The sequence below is a fragment of the Eutrigla gurnardus genome (genome assembly GCF_963514095.1).
Source record: "Eutrigla gurnardus genome assembly, chromosome: 5".
NCBI classification, from domain to species: domain Eukaryota; kingdom Metazoa; phylum Chordata; class Actinopteri; order Perciformes; family Triglidae; genus Eutrigla; species Eutrigla gurnardus.
In genome coordinates this window covers 13,598,795-13,619,235 of record NC_139919.1, presented here as the reverse complement: position 1 = coordinate 13,619,235, position 20,441 = coordinate 13,598,795, and the positions used below count along the sequence as shown (strand labels likewise).

The 20,441-nt window shown below is 40.8% G+C and overlaps 2 protein-coding genes across 2 annotated transcripts; one reads left to right on the top strand and one right to left on the bottom strand.

Annotated features, from left to right (window-relative positions):
* Window positions 1-942: 942 nt before the first annotated feature.
* Window positions 943-10,265, bottom strand: gask1b (golgi associated kinase 1B). The gene is made up of 4 exons (XM_084010526.1): window positions 9,297-10,265; window positions 7,705-7,922; window positions 5,345-5,571; window positions 943-2,697 (listed from the first exon to the last, which is right to left on the bottom strand). Exons 1-4 carry the CDS (start codon window positions 10,168-10,170, stop codon window positions 2,490-2,492), a joined length of 1,527 nt encoding a protein of 508 aa, XP_083866652.1. The 5' UTR covers window positions 10,171-10,265; the 3' UTR covers window positions 943-2,489.
* Window positions 10,266-12,723: 2,458 nt separating this feature from the next.
* Window positions 12,724-19,463, top strand: tmem144b (transmembrane protein 144b; the record flags this gene model as incomplete). Its single annotated transcript, XM_084009143.1, has 11 exons — window positions 12,724-12,851; window positions 12,957-13,079; window positions 13,354-13,453; window positions 14,300-14,377; window positions 14,478-14,556; window positions 14,725-14,804; window positions 15,393-15,511; window positions 15,783-15,902; window positions 17,585-17,682; window positions 19,143-19,196; window positions 19,380-19,463. The coding sequence occupies exons 1-11, from the start codon at window positions 12,755-12,757 to the stop codon at window positions 19,461-19,463; spliced, it is 1,032 nt and encodes a 343-aa protein (XP_083865269.1). The 5' UTR covers window positions 12,724-12,754.
* Between the last annotated feature and the right edge of the window lie 978 nt (window positions 19,464-20,441).

Here is a 20,441-nt window from a genome sequence, read left to right as displayed (position 1 = left end):
TGGTTTGGGCAAAAAATAAATAGTTAATTCATAGAGTAAGATATGAAAAGTTTCCGGCTCTACATGCTGTTCTTCCCCCCAACTGTATCTCTCTGCCGTGCCAGCTGCCCCTGTATCACCTCCTTGGTGGCTGTCACGCCTTCTTCAGAGGCCATTCAATAAGGAAAAAATACAAAAACAAATATCACCCTGCTGATCCTGGTTGTCTTTTCTACTTGATCCTCCAGATCCTGAAGAAGGTGTCCAAGACACCTCTGTTTCCCGGCGAAAAACCCCTAAGACGTTTCATGCATAGTAATGTAGACGCAGCCCTGGGTCAGCGACAGCGTCCAACACACGCTGCCCACGCTGACATTCATTGCAGTAGATTAATTCTGTTTCTGTTGGCATCCGAGGTGTATTTGAGCAAACGCACCAGCAGTTGGTGTTCTCAGCAGCTCAGGTTCTGGAGATCCCCCGCCAGCACGCAATCACACATACAAAAAAACAACCATAACACTATACAATCCTTGCCCGTAAAATACACCTCTGCACACATACAGTATTTTAGGATGCCATTTGTTTCTGTCGGTAGCATAACTAGCTTGGAGAACAAGGATACTTTTTGAACAGCACTGTTTGTTCCTCCACAGAGGCACAGAGACCATCAGTGGGAACTGGAGGTATTTCAGATAGATGTGGTTGAAACTTGGTGAATTTTTATCCAAGCTTCCTCTCTTGCTGACAATGCAAATAAAGTCTGTTCAACAAAGTGTGGAAAGACACTTCATGTATTTAGATTTTTGAATTTCTTTGGGACGAGAACCTTTTGTTTCCTCTATACCAGCAGTTACATTTTCTTCTGCTATTCTGCACACCTTTTTTTGCTCTTATTTCACTGAGTGGGACTGAGTGTGGGGATGCTGGGGAACTGTCATGGGAGATCCAGATCATAATGGTTATCCCCTGTGTTGGTGCTTGTCTTTATGTATATTGTTCCATAAAGTCAAAAGACAAAAGTCACCTTTTGTCTGCATGTGTTAGTGTGTGAGGATATGTAAGTAAGTTCCGCTGCAGAGCACTCTGGGAACTGGAGGGGTTTTTCTAACACAAACACACCAAGGCATGGACCCAACTGACGCATTAATGCGGGTGCAGAGGGGTTAAAACAACAGCCGAGTGAATGCCCAGCATGGACACGAGAAAATAACCCACAAAGCCCCGTCGACTAAGACTCTCAGAGCCCGTGGCACGCTGTTTACAGCAGCATGAAAAGTAGACGCCGTGCTCTGGCTCGGATTTCAGAGTCACATACTATTTCTGACCATGCTTCGACAGATACGGACAAGACATGAAAATTAATGTCTTTCCTAATGCAAGTTTGTATATACTTTAAATAGTTGTGCGATGGTGTCTTTGTCATTTATTTTAGCATTTTATACATTCAGAGTAAAATAGATGCAAATTCAATAGCAGGCCTGTCTGTGACAAATGATCTGACATCATGCTGTCATATTACAAATCAAAATCAGCAGTAGTTAAGTAAAAAACAAAAAAGCCAAAACTCATTTTCATGTACTGAAAATATATTATAGTATATAATTATAGTGATTTTGATTAATCAAAGCTGAGCTATTTGGCCATTCAGTTATTTTATTGACCACCTGATGCTCAAAGATCTTCAACAAATCAAGTACAAAAATAAATAAATACAGCCAATGGTGTTAAATTGAAAATAAGAGTTTATATAAAACAGAGTTATGCCATCTGACTTCTCCTATTAACTTGTGTGATTTTATTTTTGAGTATCTGGCTTGTGCCTTGTTCGCTATGTTAAGAGGCTTTTTCAGCATCTCACTGCATTTCCTGCGACACACTTGAGGAGCAAAGGACAACATTCAATTCACACACAAAGCAAACTACAATTACTGCAAGGAGAAAACATTACTGTAAAGATTCTGCACCATATTCTGTATATAATGACGGTAGTGTATTCACTGTGGGGAAGAAACATTTTAAATGTCAGAATTGGTTACATTAAAGCTCCTCTCAGTATCGTCAGTAAACATGCTTTTTTGAAATTATAGCTATTATTTCTAATAAGCAATCAAATCATTAGCAATATTAGAATTCTTATTTTAACAAACATATAAAGAAAGAATCTTTAAATATCCAATATGATATGGTCCTGAATATTAGGGTAACTTTTTCATGTATTTAAAAAAAAAGTCATTGTATAGTATGTCATAAAGAAATAATTGAAACAGGTTTTAAAAGTGTGTCAAAAACAGTCATAAAAAGTTGTGTTATTGTTTTTTTTTCTTTTGCAGTAAATGGGCTACTAGTGCATTTTGTTGTGCCTTCCTGTGTTGCAGAATGATATTAGACATTAGCCGATGTGTTTGCTTTCATTCCCAAGCCCCTGAGAAAATATAAGTGGATGCATTCGAGTCATTCATTTACTTGATCTGTGTTTCAGCAGTGAGGCCACTTGACTGCTGTGATGCTGATCACACATCCATTGTGATGACTTTGATCCCGTGAGCGTTGATGTAGGTGAGGAGGACCTTGGCCCTCCGCTCAATTACATCAATCAGTTTGTCGATGCCCTGCCGGCCGCCCTGGCTCTCCCAGTACGTCTGGTCAAGGAACAGAGACTGAAGGAGCTTCTCCCTCAGCTTCTTGCTCTTCAGCACGGACACCGCCTGCTCCGGGAGCCTGCGAACACACAAAACAGTGAGTCAGGAAGAACAAGTGCAAACATTTTGGAGTTTTAGTATCTTGAACATGTCTTCGAGGAAGAAATGCTGGTGGCTGGAAGTAGAAATGAATGCATTGGTTCTCAATGAGCGGAGCTACCTCGTTATTAAGGATGAAGGTGGTATACAACATGCTGAAAATAGAAACAGCTGAATGTGGTATTTAACTGTGCAACTTTATTTTGGTTGTTTCTTTACACCCTATCCACTGTAACATTAAGAATGTAGCTAAACCCAGAGGCAAAAGTGTTGAAAATAATAAAAGGAAAACACACTTTATTCTAATATCAGCAGGACGCAATTATCCAAAGGCTGCAGTTGATAGGCTTTTAACATACACTGAGAGAAGCAACCACCTCACGGCAACTGTTGATGCCCTTCACTGGGTACGTGTGAGTTTTACAATTGATTTTAAGTTTTTAAAACCTTGAATGGTCTGGCTCCTGCCTACATGTGTAATTTGTGTACTCAATTAGAGCCTGATCGTTGCTTGAGATTCCTCTTGTCCGGGGCCCTCGGGCGGTGGACTCCCTGCCCAAGGTAAACTCAGTACCTTCGATAAAGTAGATGAAACTGAGCGTGTTGAAGTTCCACTAAAACTAACTGCTAAACAGACATCCTAAAATACCAAGCTAAAATCAGACACTGATCTCAGAGAAATGTGTGACATGACGAATTCCCAGGTTCAACAGGGGTCAGGGTGGATGAACAGATCAAAACACAGGACTTTCACCCAAGAGACTGGTGTTCATGTCCAGAATAGCATTGAGTCATTTTAGTAGATAGGCTACGTGAGAAGTTGCATCACAAACGTTTTAACCCAAAACATGATCTTTTCTTTCCTTTTTCTTTTTCTAAGACTTCACCAATCAGCATCGGTTGCCTGTAAAGCTGTGTACACACCGGAAGAACTGCCCGACTCGCATCGGTAAATTTGGCGTCGGCTACTTAATATGGCCGACTCGAACAACGACATGGGCGGTTCACACCTACGGAATTACAGCCGATGTAATGTCTCCAAAACAACAGGCGGCGCTAATCTGTATTGTGGGCCAAAAAACACGAAAACCGGAAGTAGGCGGTCCTCTCTAGACCACCTTCTTCGATTCCACTGGTTATCTGGTATGTTTACCATCGTCACTTCCGGGCTTCACTGATTCGCTAGTCAAGCCGCTAGCCTCCACCAATCAGAATGGTAAAAGAATGACCGATTTGAATGGCGGATTACACATTTGAATCGGCTGAAATGAACGCCGACGTGGGCCGATTCGAGCGACCACACCAAGGAGACTCATGTCACGGACGCCGACTCTCTCAAAGACGCCGATTTTCGGTCCGGTGTGAGCCCGCCTTAAGGGTTTGTAATTTGACATGAAAACATACAGGTGTCCAACCTGTATGTTTTCATGTCAAATTTAGTTAGTTCTTCTAATATTTTGTGTGCCCTTTGAACAGCTTGCAAGTATCCATTACTGAAAAGATTTTTGAATAAACAAAATACTGTGTTTTACAGTCTGTTTATAACGTGCATAGGATAAAATGACAAATCAGTTCATGTATTAAGGAAGAAAACTTCTCAGTTCTACGAAGAATACAGCAACAGATTTGAAAAGATGTGGTATTAAATGGCATCCTATGATCTTGCAGCCTAACGTCATCCGACCAAATACGTGTTGCCTTTATACCGGTATCTCATGTGGCAGAATAGAAGCTAGAGTTTTGATGAGGATCACATGGTCTGATGTTCGGGACAAAAAACAAACAAATTTCCAAACCACATCTTCTGTCTCCCCACTGGTAAGACACTGATGTACTGATCAAAAGATGGATGAAATGAAAGCAACATCGCTTCACTGTGTTTCGGAATTACATATCGACAAAGTGGGGGATAAACAGAAAGAGCAAATTCATACACCCCTAGGTTCAGATCCAAAAGACACTTTTATCTTGTTGAGCCAGATCGAAATAATTATTGACATTTCTGTCAGACTGTGATGTCAAAGTGAACATATACATTTCTGTTTTTAACATTTAAACGTTGGTTTACATTGATTGGCTTTATAGGTTTTTGTAAAAAATGCTTTACTTGACTTTGAGATCATTGTGTGCAAAACCTCAATTTCAAGGTTGCTCAATAGGGCTTGCAGAGTTTCAGCTTTCACAGATCCAAATCTGCCTTTTCAGCTTTCAATGCCAGATTTCTTTTTTCAACTACTGTATTTTTGTATAAAGGGATAAAACCTAATCTTCTGTAAAACCGCTGCTGAAAAATACTTTCCACCAATCACTTGTGCTCTAATAAAGTCCTTGCTGAGGACAGATTTAATCAATCAGTATATATCCCTGTCTTGGTCCTGATCTCTTGTAGATTTAAATTCCTAACCAACAAATATTTTGTTAATACGTAAACATGATAAATCTCACAAAAGTTGTGATTAAATATGTGTACAAACTGTCATGAATTAGTCATACTGTTTATGGAAATACACATTGTGGTTGCCTTCTCCACATGTCGGATTTTTTACAACAAAGTCTAAAATGAAATGTATTTATGTTTGAGGATGTATTTCTAGAGAGATCTTCAGTATTTGTGATCCCAATCTTACTCTCTGATCCCTTCCAGGAGCCTGAAGTCCAGGTTGTCCTCATTGCGGTCGAAGAAGCCCTTGTTGTCAGTGAATACCAGGTGTCTGGGGTCGTGTCCCCTGTGGATGATGTTTGTCAGCTGTATGTGGTTTTGGGCCCCACAATCGGCGTTGTGGTCGAGCTCTGTGCACACATCCTCCTGCCTGGGCCTGAATCCACAGCAGCTCTGATCCAAGCGGTTGTGAATCTGAAAGAGAACATTCATATTCCATCAAGAGATTGTGTAGTTTATCCTGCAGTATCACAGCTGTGAATGATTTATGAGGTTTCACATTGGTATTCATGGTGTTTCAAAGGCAACAAAGTTATTGTGCAATATTAACATGGTTAAGCCCACGAGACGGAGCCGACACGTGTGCTTGTACAGCGCCATTGTAGACATCTGCCTAGATCACAAAGAAAGAAAACCACGTCTTGTACACCTGCAGGTGGTTAGCCTTTAATGGGTGGTATTCATCCCATCAAACATTAGAGCGGTGGTTGTTGCAGATACACCTGCCGGAGAGATCTGCATTCTGGTGAGTTCGCCTTTCTAGTTTATTTAAACATCAACATCATTTATACTGCTGAGTGACATATCATTACAGAGGATTTACCGGACAGGTTATAACTCCTGCTTCCTCCACCGACCAGCAACCAATAATCCCAACCAGTGACGTTGTTAGGCCTATTTTAGGGGGGCTGGAGCTACCCTAAACCCCCCCCCCCGACAATAATTTGGCTTGTTTTTTTTTGTCTTTTAATTCAGAATAATCTCATACTGATGAGAGTGTATACATAGAGTTATATCATCATAGTCTGTAGAAAGAATATACATTTCTGTAAAACATATTTGTTTTTTGTTTTGTTTTTTAACAGACACTGTATACTCATTTTGCTGGAAAAAATACAGAAAAAATACATACAAAATACAGTTATTTGGGTAAAGTTCATATTTATGTTGCCAGATTTCACTGTGACCCTTAAACATACCTTTCTGCAATCTCATGATCAGTATCCAGTGTAATGGGCATTAAATATGCAATTTAGTATCATTTAAATCCATCCATCCATCCATTTTCTACTGCTTATCCTGTATTCAGGGTCGCGGGGGGGCTGGAGCCAATCCCAGCTGTCATTGGGCGAAGGCAGGGTACACCCTGGACAGGACGCCAGTCTATCACAGGGCTAACATGTAGAGACAAACAACCATTCACGCTCACATTCACACCTACGGGCAATTTAGAGTCACCAATTTACCTATCCCCATCCTGCATGTCTTTGGTCTGTGGGAGGAAGCCGGAGAACCCGGAGAGAACCCACGCTTACACAGGGAGAACATGCAAACTCCACACAGAAGGAACCCGGGGCCGACCCGGGGATCGAACCCGGGAGCCTCTTGCTGTGAGGCGAGAGTGCTAACCACTACACCACCGTGCAGCCCATCATTTAAATCACATTTTATTTTTTAGTCATTATTTGACATTATGATTTCAATTTAATTTGAATGTATCATTGCATAGCATGTAATCTTTAGTGTATACAGTATATATGCTGAGGTTATTGATCTTCGTATAAATTAAGAACTTTCACAAAGTGAACACAGGGATTTGGATGATGAGGATAAAAATAAACAGAAACTGTTTATGCAAGAACATTGCATTACAACATACAATTTCAAATTCAGGATTTATTGATTTTGTCTTATATATGGAAGACAGAGAGGGGTCTTGGGGAATCTATAAAGTCTGAAGGAATTGAAATCATCACTAAAACACTCATAATTGAGAACATAAAACCTATGTTGATATTATTTGTTTACAGAGAGAGGTGTTGGAGGTTTACTGTTTTAAATATGTAATGTAATGTAAATGTAAATATGTTTCTCTTAACTGCACAATAAGACATACTCTTGACATATTTATGCATATATTCATGAAGGAACTTATTATAAAGAACAATGATAATCAAAGCTGTGGCGGAGTGAATTGAATAGCTTATTGAATTGTATCCAAACTAGTTTAAAGTATGTACTTTCCATTTCCTCACTCTGCTATTTTTGCTCCTCCATAGTCGTGGGATGGATTTTAAAGAATTATAAGGAGATGTGTCCTCAGTGGCAAAGTCTGATCTGAGATCCAGGCCTTCCACACAGGAAACTAGACATCTATTCAGCCAAAGAGTCAAATCTTTTGGGAATTTGATAAGCCGAGGGAGGCTGTAACTGCACAAAAGCAAACCGGAGGATAAAAAGTATTTGCAGATATGCTTTTTCACAATGTTGAATTGGTCAAATGACATTATCACGGAAAGTCTGACTTTTTCAAACTGCTTCTGTTACCTGCAACAAGAAGTCAAACAGGGCCAGTTTACTCCACTCATAGTGATGAACTGTCGAGCAGCCTGAGTCGGGCTTTGGGCTGACGTTTTTATGCCAACACCTCTGTTTCAGAGAGCTCTGGTACTCCCCCCATGTCAACCTCACGGTGGACCAGCCTGCAGCAAGGCCTTCTGGGTAGAGAGATGCATCCCATGACACCAGTGGACAGGCCTGGCCATCTAAAGAGGGAGGATAAAAGGATTATATGGTCAGGTTTCAGCAACTGTTCAATCTCAGTGAGTTTTAACCTATTTTTATCCAGGAAAAGCTTGGTGAGCAATGCATACATATACTGTATATGGCAACAGATGTTCACACGCACACACCTGCACAGCGTAACCTCGTCATTTTACCTAAAATTTAAAACATATTTTTTACTGTGTTCATTTTAAAGGGACAGTTCGTCCCAATATAAATTAAAACATGTTTCTTCTTACCTGAATTACCATATCTATTAAGTTGTTACTTTGGATGTAAGTTGCCTTGTTTTGAGGATATTTATTTTACTTCTCACAAGCAGGTATTTGGAACTAAAATAGTTCCTGTGTGAAACTGAAGATGGATTATCTCGAGTAAGCAGGTCATGATTTATGGAAAGATATGTTTCTGTTGAGTTTTTCAAATGTTCTTTTTCAGGTGCTTTCAGTGCCAAGCCGAGTGCAAATACTCCCATTATGATATTGAAAAGGCAATAACTCAAAAAGTCCAAACAGGCATCTCGCACCAAAATAGTCTTCATCGATAATGTCAGAGGATGAACTGTTTCACCATCGAATATGAGTATGATGAAGCCACAAACAAATCAGACTCCCAGAAACCTGCTGTGGCTTCATCTGAGGGAAAGTAGAAAAAGCAAGGCGCTTTTTTGTTCTTGTTTTAAAAACAGACACAGATGTTAGTCACACATGGAATAACAAGAAACCTCTCCGTCTCCTGCTGTGAATATGCCCCTAAAAGTCGCACATCTCGGAAGAGCTCATTACAGAGTGTGCTGCCATTCTGAAAAGATTGGCAGAAGTTTGAATTTACCATCAACAACCTTATTGCAGTCTTATTGCTAGTCTTGCTGTCACAGAGTTTCACTGTGTGGCTCAAAAGCACAACTCTGTTGGATCCTCGGCTCCCATGTCTCCTGAGTTTCATTTAGTTCGTGGCTCAAGCATTGAAACAACACATTCAAAAGGTCTAAGTTTTAATGGCTTTACCTGCAAAAGAAAATCGATTACATCTATGGCAAAGCTGCATTCCCTGCAGCATTCACATTTTCAATCTGTCTCTCCAAAGAACTGATCACAGTGCTTTCATGTTGATGATTTGAACTCCCGAGTTCACGAAGAGGAGTTCAACTCTGAATGAAGAAACCAACCATTCAAGTTTAGAAAATGATATTCATTTTCCTCAAGACATATTACATCCCACCTCGCTCGCTTTCTCATTACTGCTTACATTGAAACACAGTGCAGTTATGCATTAACTTGGTTTTAAACGTATTCTGAAAGTTTGCAGCTTCGTTCAACAAATCAGAAACTTTGCCCTGGTGTCTGCTGACATACCGTGTAGAAAGCTGAACTTCCTGCTCACAGCTGGTAGGGTCCTATTGAACCCCAGCACCCTGTCCAGGTGGAAAGCGAAGACCTCGGTGGTGTCCACGGGGTTGCTGATGACTCCGCACTGCCCTCCGCATGCGTTCGTCCCTTGTGTGCCTTTTGCGTTGCTCAATGAAACGCGCGTCTCGCCCTCAAATAGCAGAAGTGAGGGCGAGTGTCCACGAGGAGCTTCTTTGATGCGCAAAACTTTGGCATCCGCCAGAAAGCGCATGGTTTTCACGTCCTGTGGGCTGAGCCACGGCGGTGCCCTCTGGCTGTAAATTCGGATTGAGCTAACTTGAGAGTCTGCCATTGAGTCTGGATTGATGACATCCAAAGATGTATGATAAACGTCCCTGGTTTCGCCCCGGGGAGTCTCGGGTGCAACGTTGCGCTCGGTCTGGCCCGCGTCCCGCTCCAAAGCGCCGAGTTCATTCTGCGTAAAAGCCGCGTTCGCCTCCTTATTCCTTCTCACTTTTCTCCTCAGTTTTGGTCTGATTGTACCCCGAATGTGTGCTGGTTTCAGGCGCTTAGACTTTAGCGTTATGTACACCACGTTGGACCGTGTGGGGACCACGAAACTCGCACCCGTTTGCGGATCCACAGAGTCTGGCAGCGCATCACTGATATCCAAATGGTACAATCCACGGGTGTGTGGGTCTCTGTCGGTTCTTCTGTCCCGGTGCTGCTGCGAGTATCCAACTTGTGAAACCGCCACCAACAAGTAAACAACACACGCGCTCGCAACGATCAAACTCCTGTTTGAAAGAGGACACCTCCGAAAACTGCTGGTCACTTTGAGAAACGGGAAGAACAGCCAGCGAAAGCGAGACTTCCCCATTAGAACTTATGTCGTTAACATGGTTGAGAGAGTTTTTTTTTCTTTTTTTAGCCAAAGTCAAACCGGGGAGGAGCGCAACTTCCGAAAGTAATCTTTGGAAGGCAGGGTTTGTGGCCACTAATAGGGGATGGACGAGCTAGGAAACCACCCTCCACATGACATGAGTCCTACCCAACGTACTCCCCTTTTCTTCTTTTAGATATAGCTACAATAAATCAAGCAATAGGGGGGGGGGGGGGGGGGGGGGGACTAATAACGTTGTCATGCAATATTATGGATACCCGCCATGTAAATCTTTCAGCATGGTGGTGATATTAAAGCAGCTTTTATTTGAATTAACTGACGCACATTGTTTTTATGAGGAAACCATTTGTGTTATTATTTGATTAAATACAAACACAACGAATAGAGATGAAGGGGAATATTTAAGTGCTAAGAATATTTGATCCATTATACCTGCGCGCGTTTTAAGCGACACCTGCTGGTCCATTCCCTTAATTCTTAATTGGTTGAGTGCATCCAGTCTGAGAGACACAATGGAATAGAACGGTTAAAAGGGAAACAGCAGGAGACAAGGAAACGCAGCCCACGTCAGGATTTCCTGAGCCCAATAACGACAGGTTTAAATATAGGCCTATTGTGTTGTGGTCTAAAAGGACTACTGATGTCTAGACAAGAGCATCCTCCTCAAAGAGTCCAATGAGTCTTTATTCCTGCAGAGGCAGAAGAAGTACTCAGATAGTGTCCTTAAGTAAAACTACCACTGAACAGATACAAGTAATGCATACAAATGTATAAGAATGAGCAATTAGTAGTCTGAACGTACATCATGCATAGGGCCCATTACAGAATAATTGTATGATTTTGTATATTATGTATATTATTGAATTATTGATGTGATGCTGGTAAATATTTCAACTAAGCCTGCAAGCCTTTATGTGCTTAACGTGCTTGGTAGATTAAAATAAAGTTTTATTTTAACCAATTTTACATCATCCTTTAGCATTAATCTAATTTTTCATCTGAATCTGAACTAAAGTGATCAAATAATTGTAGTGAAACATACATTTACCTCTGAGATGTAGAAGACATCTTTTCTCAATTGCTTTGGCCCATCTCTGGAAACAGTGTTAACATTCTCAAAGCACAATAAGCAAAAGGTCAGAACGTTAACTCATACTTCAAAATATAGTTATTGTCTCAGTTAAAAAGGCACTGCCCTCAAAATGAAAAGTTCCTTTGGCATCATGTAAACAATGGTGGTCAGAATGTTCAGTTGTTTTTTTCAGGATGGCAGTTGAGCCTGGAAATGTTCCTCATATTATTTCAGGTTTGTGCCATTTGTTTAGTTGACACTGAATGTTTACTGCATTACAATGTTATTTTTGTCCAGAGAAGGGAATGCTTGTGTATTAAAATGAATATTATCCAGATTTTCCACAGTATGAGTTTTGTTTTACTACACATTGCACATTTCCATGGAAACTGTTACTGTATTTTTATTATCATAAAGTAACTGTCTTCCCCTCAGCACACCATCACCGGTCCTTACTCCTCCTCCTCTTCCTCTTCCACTTCCTCCAGCAGGCAGTTGCCCCTCTTCATATAGTTATTTAACCAGGTTCCTCCATGTTCAGAAATTGTGCCTATTCTGTTGTAGTCCAGCTCTAGAAATATGTTTTGGCAACAGCCGTACTCATGGATAGCACTTGCCAGCTAACTGGAGATAATGTGTGATTGGTCGGCGACGAAATAATTCACACATGAACTACCGAGAAGCAACATAATCAGTATTGATCAGCAAGATATTTAAGCTGTTGTCATGCAAATTGTAAAGAATTGTACTTACTCATTTGCATATATGTGCTAAAACATTCACATTGTTTTGAAAATATCCATTATCATTTGAGAATTATTCCAAAGCTATTGGAAAAAAACTGTTAGAAGCAAAAATTAAATTAAATTGGACCATCAGAAAAGTACCTCAGAAAATTGTCCTTTATTATTTATTTCAGTGCATTGCTTGTTCGAGTAAATAATACTAATAATAACCCCACGGGTACAAACACGAGAGAAGGACTGCAACTTGTCAGCTATCTACGCGGGGAGTGAACAATAGCTCCCAGGATGTTATTTCAGCTCCTCCACACTGTGAATCCCTTTTGTTGTCCATCCAGCAGCCGCCATGTGCTCCACTGAGTGATTATGTAATTGGCAGCACCTGGCTGCGTGGCACGCCTCACCCCTGCAGACACACATGGCCTCTGGCTGTGTTTTAACACTGTGCACCAGCTACATCACACAAAACAAATACATATTTTAACATGCCTGAAGCAACATACTTGCTTTTATTTGTTACCACATTATTGATGGTGAGCTGTCGTAGCACGGAACCTGCTGCCGAACAAGGTGCGTCAACCACAGTTTGTCTACGACGAGGAAGCCTGAAGCCAGTATGTTGTCCGAAATCAACAATATTGTGGCGTTGTGTTTTGCTTTAAAAATTCTTCCAGCTGCAAAAGGCGGTGAGAAAACTGAAGCTAACAACTCGGTCGCAGCGGAGTTGCCCTTTAACTCGACAAATATGACTAATTTTGCCTACGGAATTGCTGCCAATATGGCTGCTGCTGTATTGTATGGAAGCAATTTTGTTCCTGTCAAAAGAATAGAGACAGGAGACGGTAAGCTGGCAGCACTTTCTTTGCTTTAAAGTATTCCTGTGGAAATAAGTATTCCCTCGTGGTGTTTTCTGGGCCAATATGAGTATTTGCCTGTTCTGTTTCCAGGCATGTTTTTCCAGTGGGTGTACTGTGCATCCATATGGGTTGTATCGATGGTTGGGGACCTGTTGCTACAGTCACCCAAATTCTACCCTTTTGCCATGGTTGGAGGTGTCATCTGGGCTACAGGTAATGTCTTGTGAAAGCAGAACTTCAAACCTAAATCAATATTCACATGTTGCATGTGGTTGAATGCAGGCTCGTCTCACTTGAGCAAATCTCCATTTGAAAGTGAATGAGTTGGGCAGCAAATTAAAAACGGCTTAAAGTGACTCATCTGCTGCAGTTTCTGCTGTTCAGCCTTTTAGCAGATTTAGCATTCACCTGGAATGTGATTTAAATGTTAACTGCTCACTCTATTGTTGACATTTTCTCTTTTTTTCTTCTCCCGGGTCATCTACAGGGAATATAGCAGTTGTTCCAATCGTTAAAGCAATTGGCCTCGGTCTGGGGAGTTTGATTTGGGGCTCTGCAAGTTTGTTTATGGGCTGGGCCAGTACGAGGTGAGTTGGATGAAAAAGATAAATAACGTAATGAAGGTATTCTGGCACACTTGGTTACAGTTGGTCATTAATAAAAAAGTAACTGTTTGTCATATTTGCTTAAACTGTCACTATGCAGACCGGTACACGTGACCGAATCTATGATTGAAAATCTGGTTCCTCTGCCACGTGGCATTTGCAAGCGCCCAAAGAAAAAGAACCAATCAGAGCCGAGGAGTCTGTAACGCAGCTGCCAATCACGGCTCATGAACTGTCAAACTAGGCAGCGTTGCTGGTGTAACAGACGGCAACATCAAACTTAATGACTTGTAGCTAGTACCATTGGCTCTGGGTCCATTCAGTTACATTATGATTTATGAATTTAGTTTGTCAGAAACTTGAATAAGTTGTTTGGAGATGTTTTCACGGCAATATACACTTAGAAAGGGAACTTCGACCTATTAAAATCAATTAAAATGAAATGTTATATATTTCCTAATCATTTAAATTGTGTATTTTTTATGCATATGACTATGGATACAAAATTACATTGAAGGATGAGGCAAAGCCCCTTCTTAAAATCATCTCTAAAGTTATGTTTCATAAGTTTTGTGATCCATTGCACGCCCTGGCAGACCTGATGCACTATGAAATCAAGATTCTGTAACTGTATGGACTATTTTCCCCTAAAATATTTCAGAAACATAATTCAGTGTACTGTTTACCTGTGAAATTAAAGGTTTCCTTCAGGCGGTGCTTGGTTGTGGCGGCCGGGTCACAAACTGTAACAGAGATGTCACCCCAGGATTCCTTTTTTTGGCAATATATGATAAGAGAGAGTTTCTGAGCACTGACTGTCTTTCACAGGTTTGGCTGGTTCGGGTATTCTCAGGATGTTTCAAGGCCGATATTAAATTACTGTGGAGCTGGATTGTGTTTGCTCAGGTAAACTCTGCAATAATTTAACATCTGTGACAAGAACTTAAAACTGTCTCACTCAGTTTTGGATATCAAATGACAGTTGTGACTTTCATGTTTGTTCCAGTGGCTTGATCTTTTTCTTTGTGAAAACGGACGTGGCACTGCATCCCAACTCTGAATCGATCCCGTTACTTCTCGACAGGGTGAGTATATTGACTTGGATGTCAGTTTACTGACTGAAGGACAATCAATTCCTGCCGCTTTGTGTCTCAAAGTAATGGCTTTGTGAGTGATGTGGCTATTGCTTTCTCAGCCAACATGACATCATATTAGGATGCTCTTCCTTTTCTTTTTTTTCTTTTTTTGTACAGAGAACAAATTCAAGCAGCTACGGTCCAAGTTCCTCTGAGATCTGGATCGATGTCATCGCACCAAAGCCCAGGCGAATAATGTGAGCAAGCAGTCACTGAGCTTTGTGCACACAATTTTAAATTTAAACTCATTTGGATTAAATTAGCAATAGAAATGTTCCTCAAGAAACAAGGATTAAGTTTTAAATTAAGCTCTAGACTTTCACCATTGGCCTTTTAGTTATATCTACAGCTCGCCAGCTTGGTTTCAAATGTTGCTTCGACAAGTGTTTGTTGTTCTGAGATGCAGTCAGTTGTTTTTTGGTCATGACTTTAACTATTTAAAAATTAAGCCAACATTTTGTCCCTGCTTGCAGTAGTAAAATAATACAATAAGCAGGAGAAAACTTGAGGACACACTCTGAAATACAGCAATCCAACAGTATTTATTTAAATACATTTAAATCAATTCAATTTAAAATCACACTGTAAACATGGTGATGGTCTTTAAAAGTACGAGCGTCAGTAGTGTAAGTGATGCAGTCTCCATTATCCACTTTTAAATTGTTTGCTAAAAATGAAAGGTGGTCACACGCCATTATGATTCCATGCACATTTTAATTTAACAAATCCAGTGTGTCAGTGAAGGTTTAAAATCCATCCGCCCATGAGTGTCACTCTTTGATCAGAGGCTGCCTGCTGGCGGTGGTGTCGGGCCTGCTGTACGGGGTCTCCTTTGCACCCATCCTCTACATCAGGAGCCGTTCATCGTGCAATGACAGCATGTACCATGGAGCCAGCGACTTTGGTATGTTTCAGTGTTTGATAACTGCCTTGGCTTTTCGCTATTGAATCATTATTTTTAAGACTATCACACCAGTGAACTAGGTATTATAACTGTCTAAAGTCAGTGAAGACGCCTGAGGATAAATAAAAGGTTTTTCTACTCTTCTTTAGCTCTACCTTGATATTTGACCTCTTAGCAGGAAAAAAATGCAATTTACTTTTCTTTTTTCTTTTTTTTTTTTACATAAATCTGCAGGGATGAACTCACATTTCTTGCTTTAATTTCTTGACAGACATCGACTATGTTTACCCACAGTGCTGTGGCATTTTTGCTGCAAGCACAGTGTACTTTGCCATCTATTGTGCTGCCATGAATTCCAGGCCCAGGGTCTACTCCAGGGTCATCCTCCCAGGTAATGCACACGCAGCATCAGTCATATCAATGAACATAACAATTCCTTCACGGAGAGACTTTATTAGAGGCCGCTGTGCAATCAACACCTTAAATACCGACGACATAGTCAGTCAGGTGTTCAGCTATAGAAATGTTCTTGCCATTTCAAACTGTATAATAGTAGCCATAGTCATACTAGTGGTTGCCAACCTGGGGATCAGAGCCCCAAGGATCCCGAGATCAATCTGAAGGGTATCAAACAATCCCTCTTTCTGTTTGCCAGATCTGTCCAGTGTGGATCAATTACATTAATTTGTTCATTCCTGTTCCATGGAAATGTGATGATTACTAAGGAAATTAGATTTTTGTGGATATAATCTCAGACACAGATTACATGATAGGGCAAATACGGTTTGTTTGTTCTTTTGCTGTCAAGCACCGTTCAAATGAAAAGTCTCATAAGTAAATCTGCTCATGCAAAAAGTCACACCATGATGAGGTGTTGCCATAAGCCAAAAAAAAGTTTGGGAACTCGGACACCGGTTCCCATGTCTCCACAAACCACGAGCTGCTGCCCTGGAGCAGCCCTGGAGTTGGCAACTGGTCCATCACGTTCAGCTCAGACAGGGCGTTGAACACTGAGGCTTCGGTCGAATAGTCTATTTCTCTTAGGAAGGTTCCTAACTGAAGAAGTGACCTGGAAGTAAACAAGTGGCCGCCATGATAAGAGTCGTTTGGATTCTCTAAATGCAAAGGAAAGGAGCTCCAATGCTTCCTTTCAGAGCTCCTTTAGCATAGGATGCAACGGACCTTGCTATACGAAAGGAAAGGAGATTTCGCCGACCCACAATTCTTTTGCGAGAGCAACATTTAAAGTGCCGCACACCTCGGCCGCTCATGAAAACAAACAATATGCTATTTGCATATTTAACAATTACTTTCATGCAGACATAGAGTAATTGGAATTGTGTTGATACATGTGTGTGGACAGTGATAATAATTGAATGGTGTTTTTATTTAAATCATGTTACAAATGTTTGACAGAAACGAAACTAAAACCACAAAAGAAACGTAAATACAGCAAACGGTCAAACAGGAAGGAGGAGCTGCTGGACCTGAAGCCGGTCAGTGAACGTTTATATAAACAACATGGTGAGAAGTGGACGACGTGCTTTTTGTAGTCCATTATTGTAGTTTCTCCAGCGCAGACGCACGTCAATCGCCGGTGCCGATCATCAGTTGTCAATCATCAGCGGGTGCATTATATTAAACTGCGGTCGACTTTTTTTTTTTTTTAAAGTTCCTAAGTTCTCCTATCGCCTTTCCTTAACCCCGTGACGTTTTCCCCGGATGTCAAGGAATAATTTGACTATTTGACTGCACCCTAGGTTTCCTGGCTAGTGTGGCCTTTTCCACCAGCTGATTTATTTCTGTGAACCACCGAGCTGTTATGCACTGACCAAGATGGGAAAACTGAGATAAAATAACGCAGCTTCCTTTTGCTGAGCTGCATGTGCAAACACATTCAGGGAATGCTACTGGGGACAAACATGTCCACTCCGGCCCAAAAGTTGGCATGCAGCTTTAATCATGTGCAAAGTTGAATATACCAACCTGTATTGTGAACTTTAATTGCAGCGAGTTTGCACTGTAGAGCACTTAAAATACAAGTATTCTCTTGTCTCCTTCGATGCTCTTCAGGTTTATTGTGTGGATTGATGTGGTCATTGGCCTCATACTGCTGGTTCCTGGCCAATACCTACCTGAGTGCAGTCATTACCTTTCCTACTGTCACTGCGGTAAGTATGTCATGCCCAGAAAGCTGAATTCTTTGCATATGTGAACTACTGTCTGTTTGCCACTGCTTGGAGTAATCAATTAGTTTAACAAGCAAACTTAGCCTCTATAGTCTGAACATATGAGACCATTAAATGCAGAAATGAATATATGAACCGAGCCGCCATATTGGTCTGCTTGAGTTTGCATCTGGACATGGAACCACTGGTGGTATCCAGCCATGCAGGACTTATTTCAGATTGTTGAGATGTCTGTCTCTGATTGTGATGTTGCCCTGGTGGAGTTGCAACAGGAATGCTTAGTGTCAGAATTAAAAGAGGAAAAAAATAAATGTCCCAGAAGAGCATGACTGCTCAGTAAATGTCATCGCAATCTGTACATTTTTGGTTGGATAATGTCAAATATCAAAGTCAAAAATGGAATTAGGATTCATTTTCTGGGGGCGTAATATCAAGGCATTAGTATTTAATACAATTTCCATGGAGAAAGCTGTTGCTCAGGAGGAAATCTTGATTTTAAAATGAAAGGTAACTCTAACAAATCATCAATCGTTATTTTCTGGTGGCAATTTTATAAAACCTGACAGGTGGTTTCTTTACAACTAGCCATCTGAGAAGCCAGCATTGGAACAGGAAAGGCAATACCGAACCATCTGTCAAACTCTTGTCAAATCGTGCCGTGAGGAAAGCCTTTTAATGAAGTTGTTTCCTCTTCTTTTAATGAAAAAATATTCTCCACTTCTGATATAACTGCTAGGGCAGCATCGATTCCAACCTCTTTGGGAGCTGTCATTGTTGTTTTTGAACAATCGGTAGCCTTTTTGTTGTTTCTCCTGCACACACTTTCAGTCATTACGTGGAATGAACATGGCAGCCTCTAATAGGCTGCTAACCCAGTTTTGGATGTGTGATCTAATCCCTCACAAAATCAATGCAAATGGTCACATGTTTAATCCGGCCCAATTAAATATACTTGTTATAAAGGCTTAAGGGAAAGATATGATTCCAGCCATGCTTGTTAAGGTAATAAAGATAGCCACCAGTGTTGATGAGTGGGTCCACAGAATGACTTGATTGCTCCCGATGTGAAATTTGCCTTCGCCATAGTCCATTGCTTTAAGTTTAAAAAAAACAAAAAGCAGTGAGGTTTATCATAGTTCAGCAGCTTGATGGAGGCTGGAAGGAACGATAGCTTTGAGCGGAGTCTTCTTCCTGAAGGCTGAGATTTATCGCTTGTTTGTGCCTTCTCCTACAGCTTTCTCATTCTCTCTCCAATACTTTTTTTTTTTTTACTTTTTTACTTTGCTTTTTAATCACACAGTTGGGTGATTATCTTGCTGTCCTGCATTTTCTTATGATGCTATAGCGTAACTAAATAAACTTACACTGACACTTGACTTGACTTTAAAAAAATGATTTGAATCATTGGTTTGTGCTCAAACAGTTTGTGTTCTCCTCTGTAGGGATACGGTCTGGTTGCAGCACTGTGGGGATGCTTGGTGTTCAAAGAGATTAAGGTAAAGTAAGGGCTGCAACACTGTCAGTAATCTAGATCTTGTCAAGTTGCCGGAGTCTTTTAGTGCACGGCCACAGTTTACCAAGGACAGCATGACTGAAAAGGTGATGCTTTGATGATTAAATCCCACCAAAAAAAAAGAAGCTTTTGAATAGCTGATGTTAAACGCTGTTTTTCCTCTCAGGGGTTAGCCAACTGGTTAATCTTCACCTTGGCTTCCTGCATTGTACTGACCGGCTCCTTGCTGACCGTCTTCTCAAAGCTCTAATGATGCACAACGCTTACAGATTTCTTGACTCTATAAAATAACATCCTTGGTTTTATGAAACTCTTTGAAATCCATTGAAATAAACCCAAAATGCATGATGGTTGACCTGAATGTCGAGCTGTATTTTCTTGGGTTTTGGAAAATGTCCTTTTGAACCAGCAGGGTTTGTACTCTGAGTGATGAAACGACCTTCGTGATCTTTTGTGGTGTTTAAATGTATTTTAGTAGTAAATTAGTTTTGTCACCTTTTTGTGTGCTTTGTTCACTTGTCCACTCACCAAATCCCCACACACGTAATGCATCGCTCACAAGCTAATGGTCTCACAGCCACTGTCGCACTTAGATTCTGCACATTTCTATTGTGTGTCACTGTTTTGCTTTTCTTTCTTTTTTTATAGCATTACAAAATGAGTCCACTTTTGTGCTCTCGCCCACCCATTTTCTATGCATTTGCTTCCTTTAGAAATCTGGCATATACAACATTTATATTTCTGTCACCACTGGTGGGTTTCTCACAGCTGCCGGTCTCCGACATGAAAGCCGTGTGCTGCTGTTTGCTTTTGACTGGTGTGATGGCAGAATGATGTTAGCACAGGGTTGAAAGGAGTGTAATCTGTGAATAAATATGTGGAGCTAATTAAATCACTCAAAAGTGTGACTAGATATTACAAATAAAATATCAGATTCTTGATGCCGACATGCTACTGTTGCGTAAGCTTGTCGTCTCATTTAATTTGCCTTGCGTACCTTCACACACTAAATGCACAAAATTGTGCATTTATTAAAAAAAACGAAACAACTTGAGATATTTACTGTGGGTTTACTGGAAGGGTTGTAGGATATCTGAAATGCAACGAACCCTTACTGTGTGGCAGTGTCTTCATAAGACTTGAATATCCAGTTTAGCTGCTTTTTTTCACAGTCCCAATGTTAGACTTGACAGATATGATGTAATCGAACGCTAACTAAAAGCAACAG

Excerpts from the sequence above, each read along its gene's own strand:
- gask1b (XM_084010526.1), bottom strand. The coding sequence starts at position 10,170 with ATGGGGAAGTCTCGCTTTCGCTGGCTGTTCTTCCCGTTTCTCAAAGTG. Across the intron at positions 7,923-9,296 it reads GAAGTTCAGCTTTCTACACG|ATGGCCAGGCCTGTCCACTG; the intron begins GTATGTCAGCAG and ends CTCCCTCTTTAG. Across the intron at positions 2,698-5,344 it reads CTCCTGGAAGGGATCAGAGA|GCTCCCGGAGCAGGCGGTGT; the intron begins GTAAGATTGGGA and ends GTGTGTTCGCAG.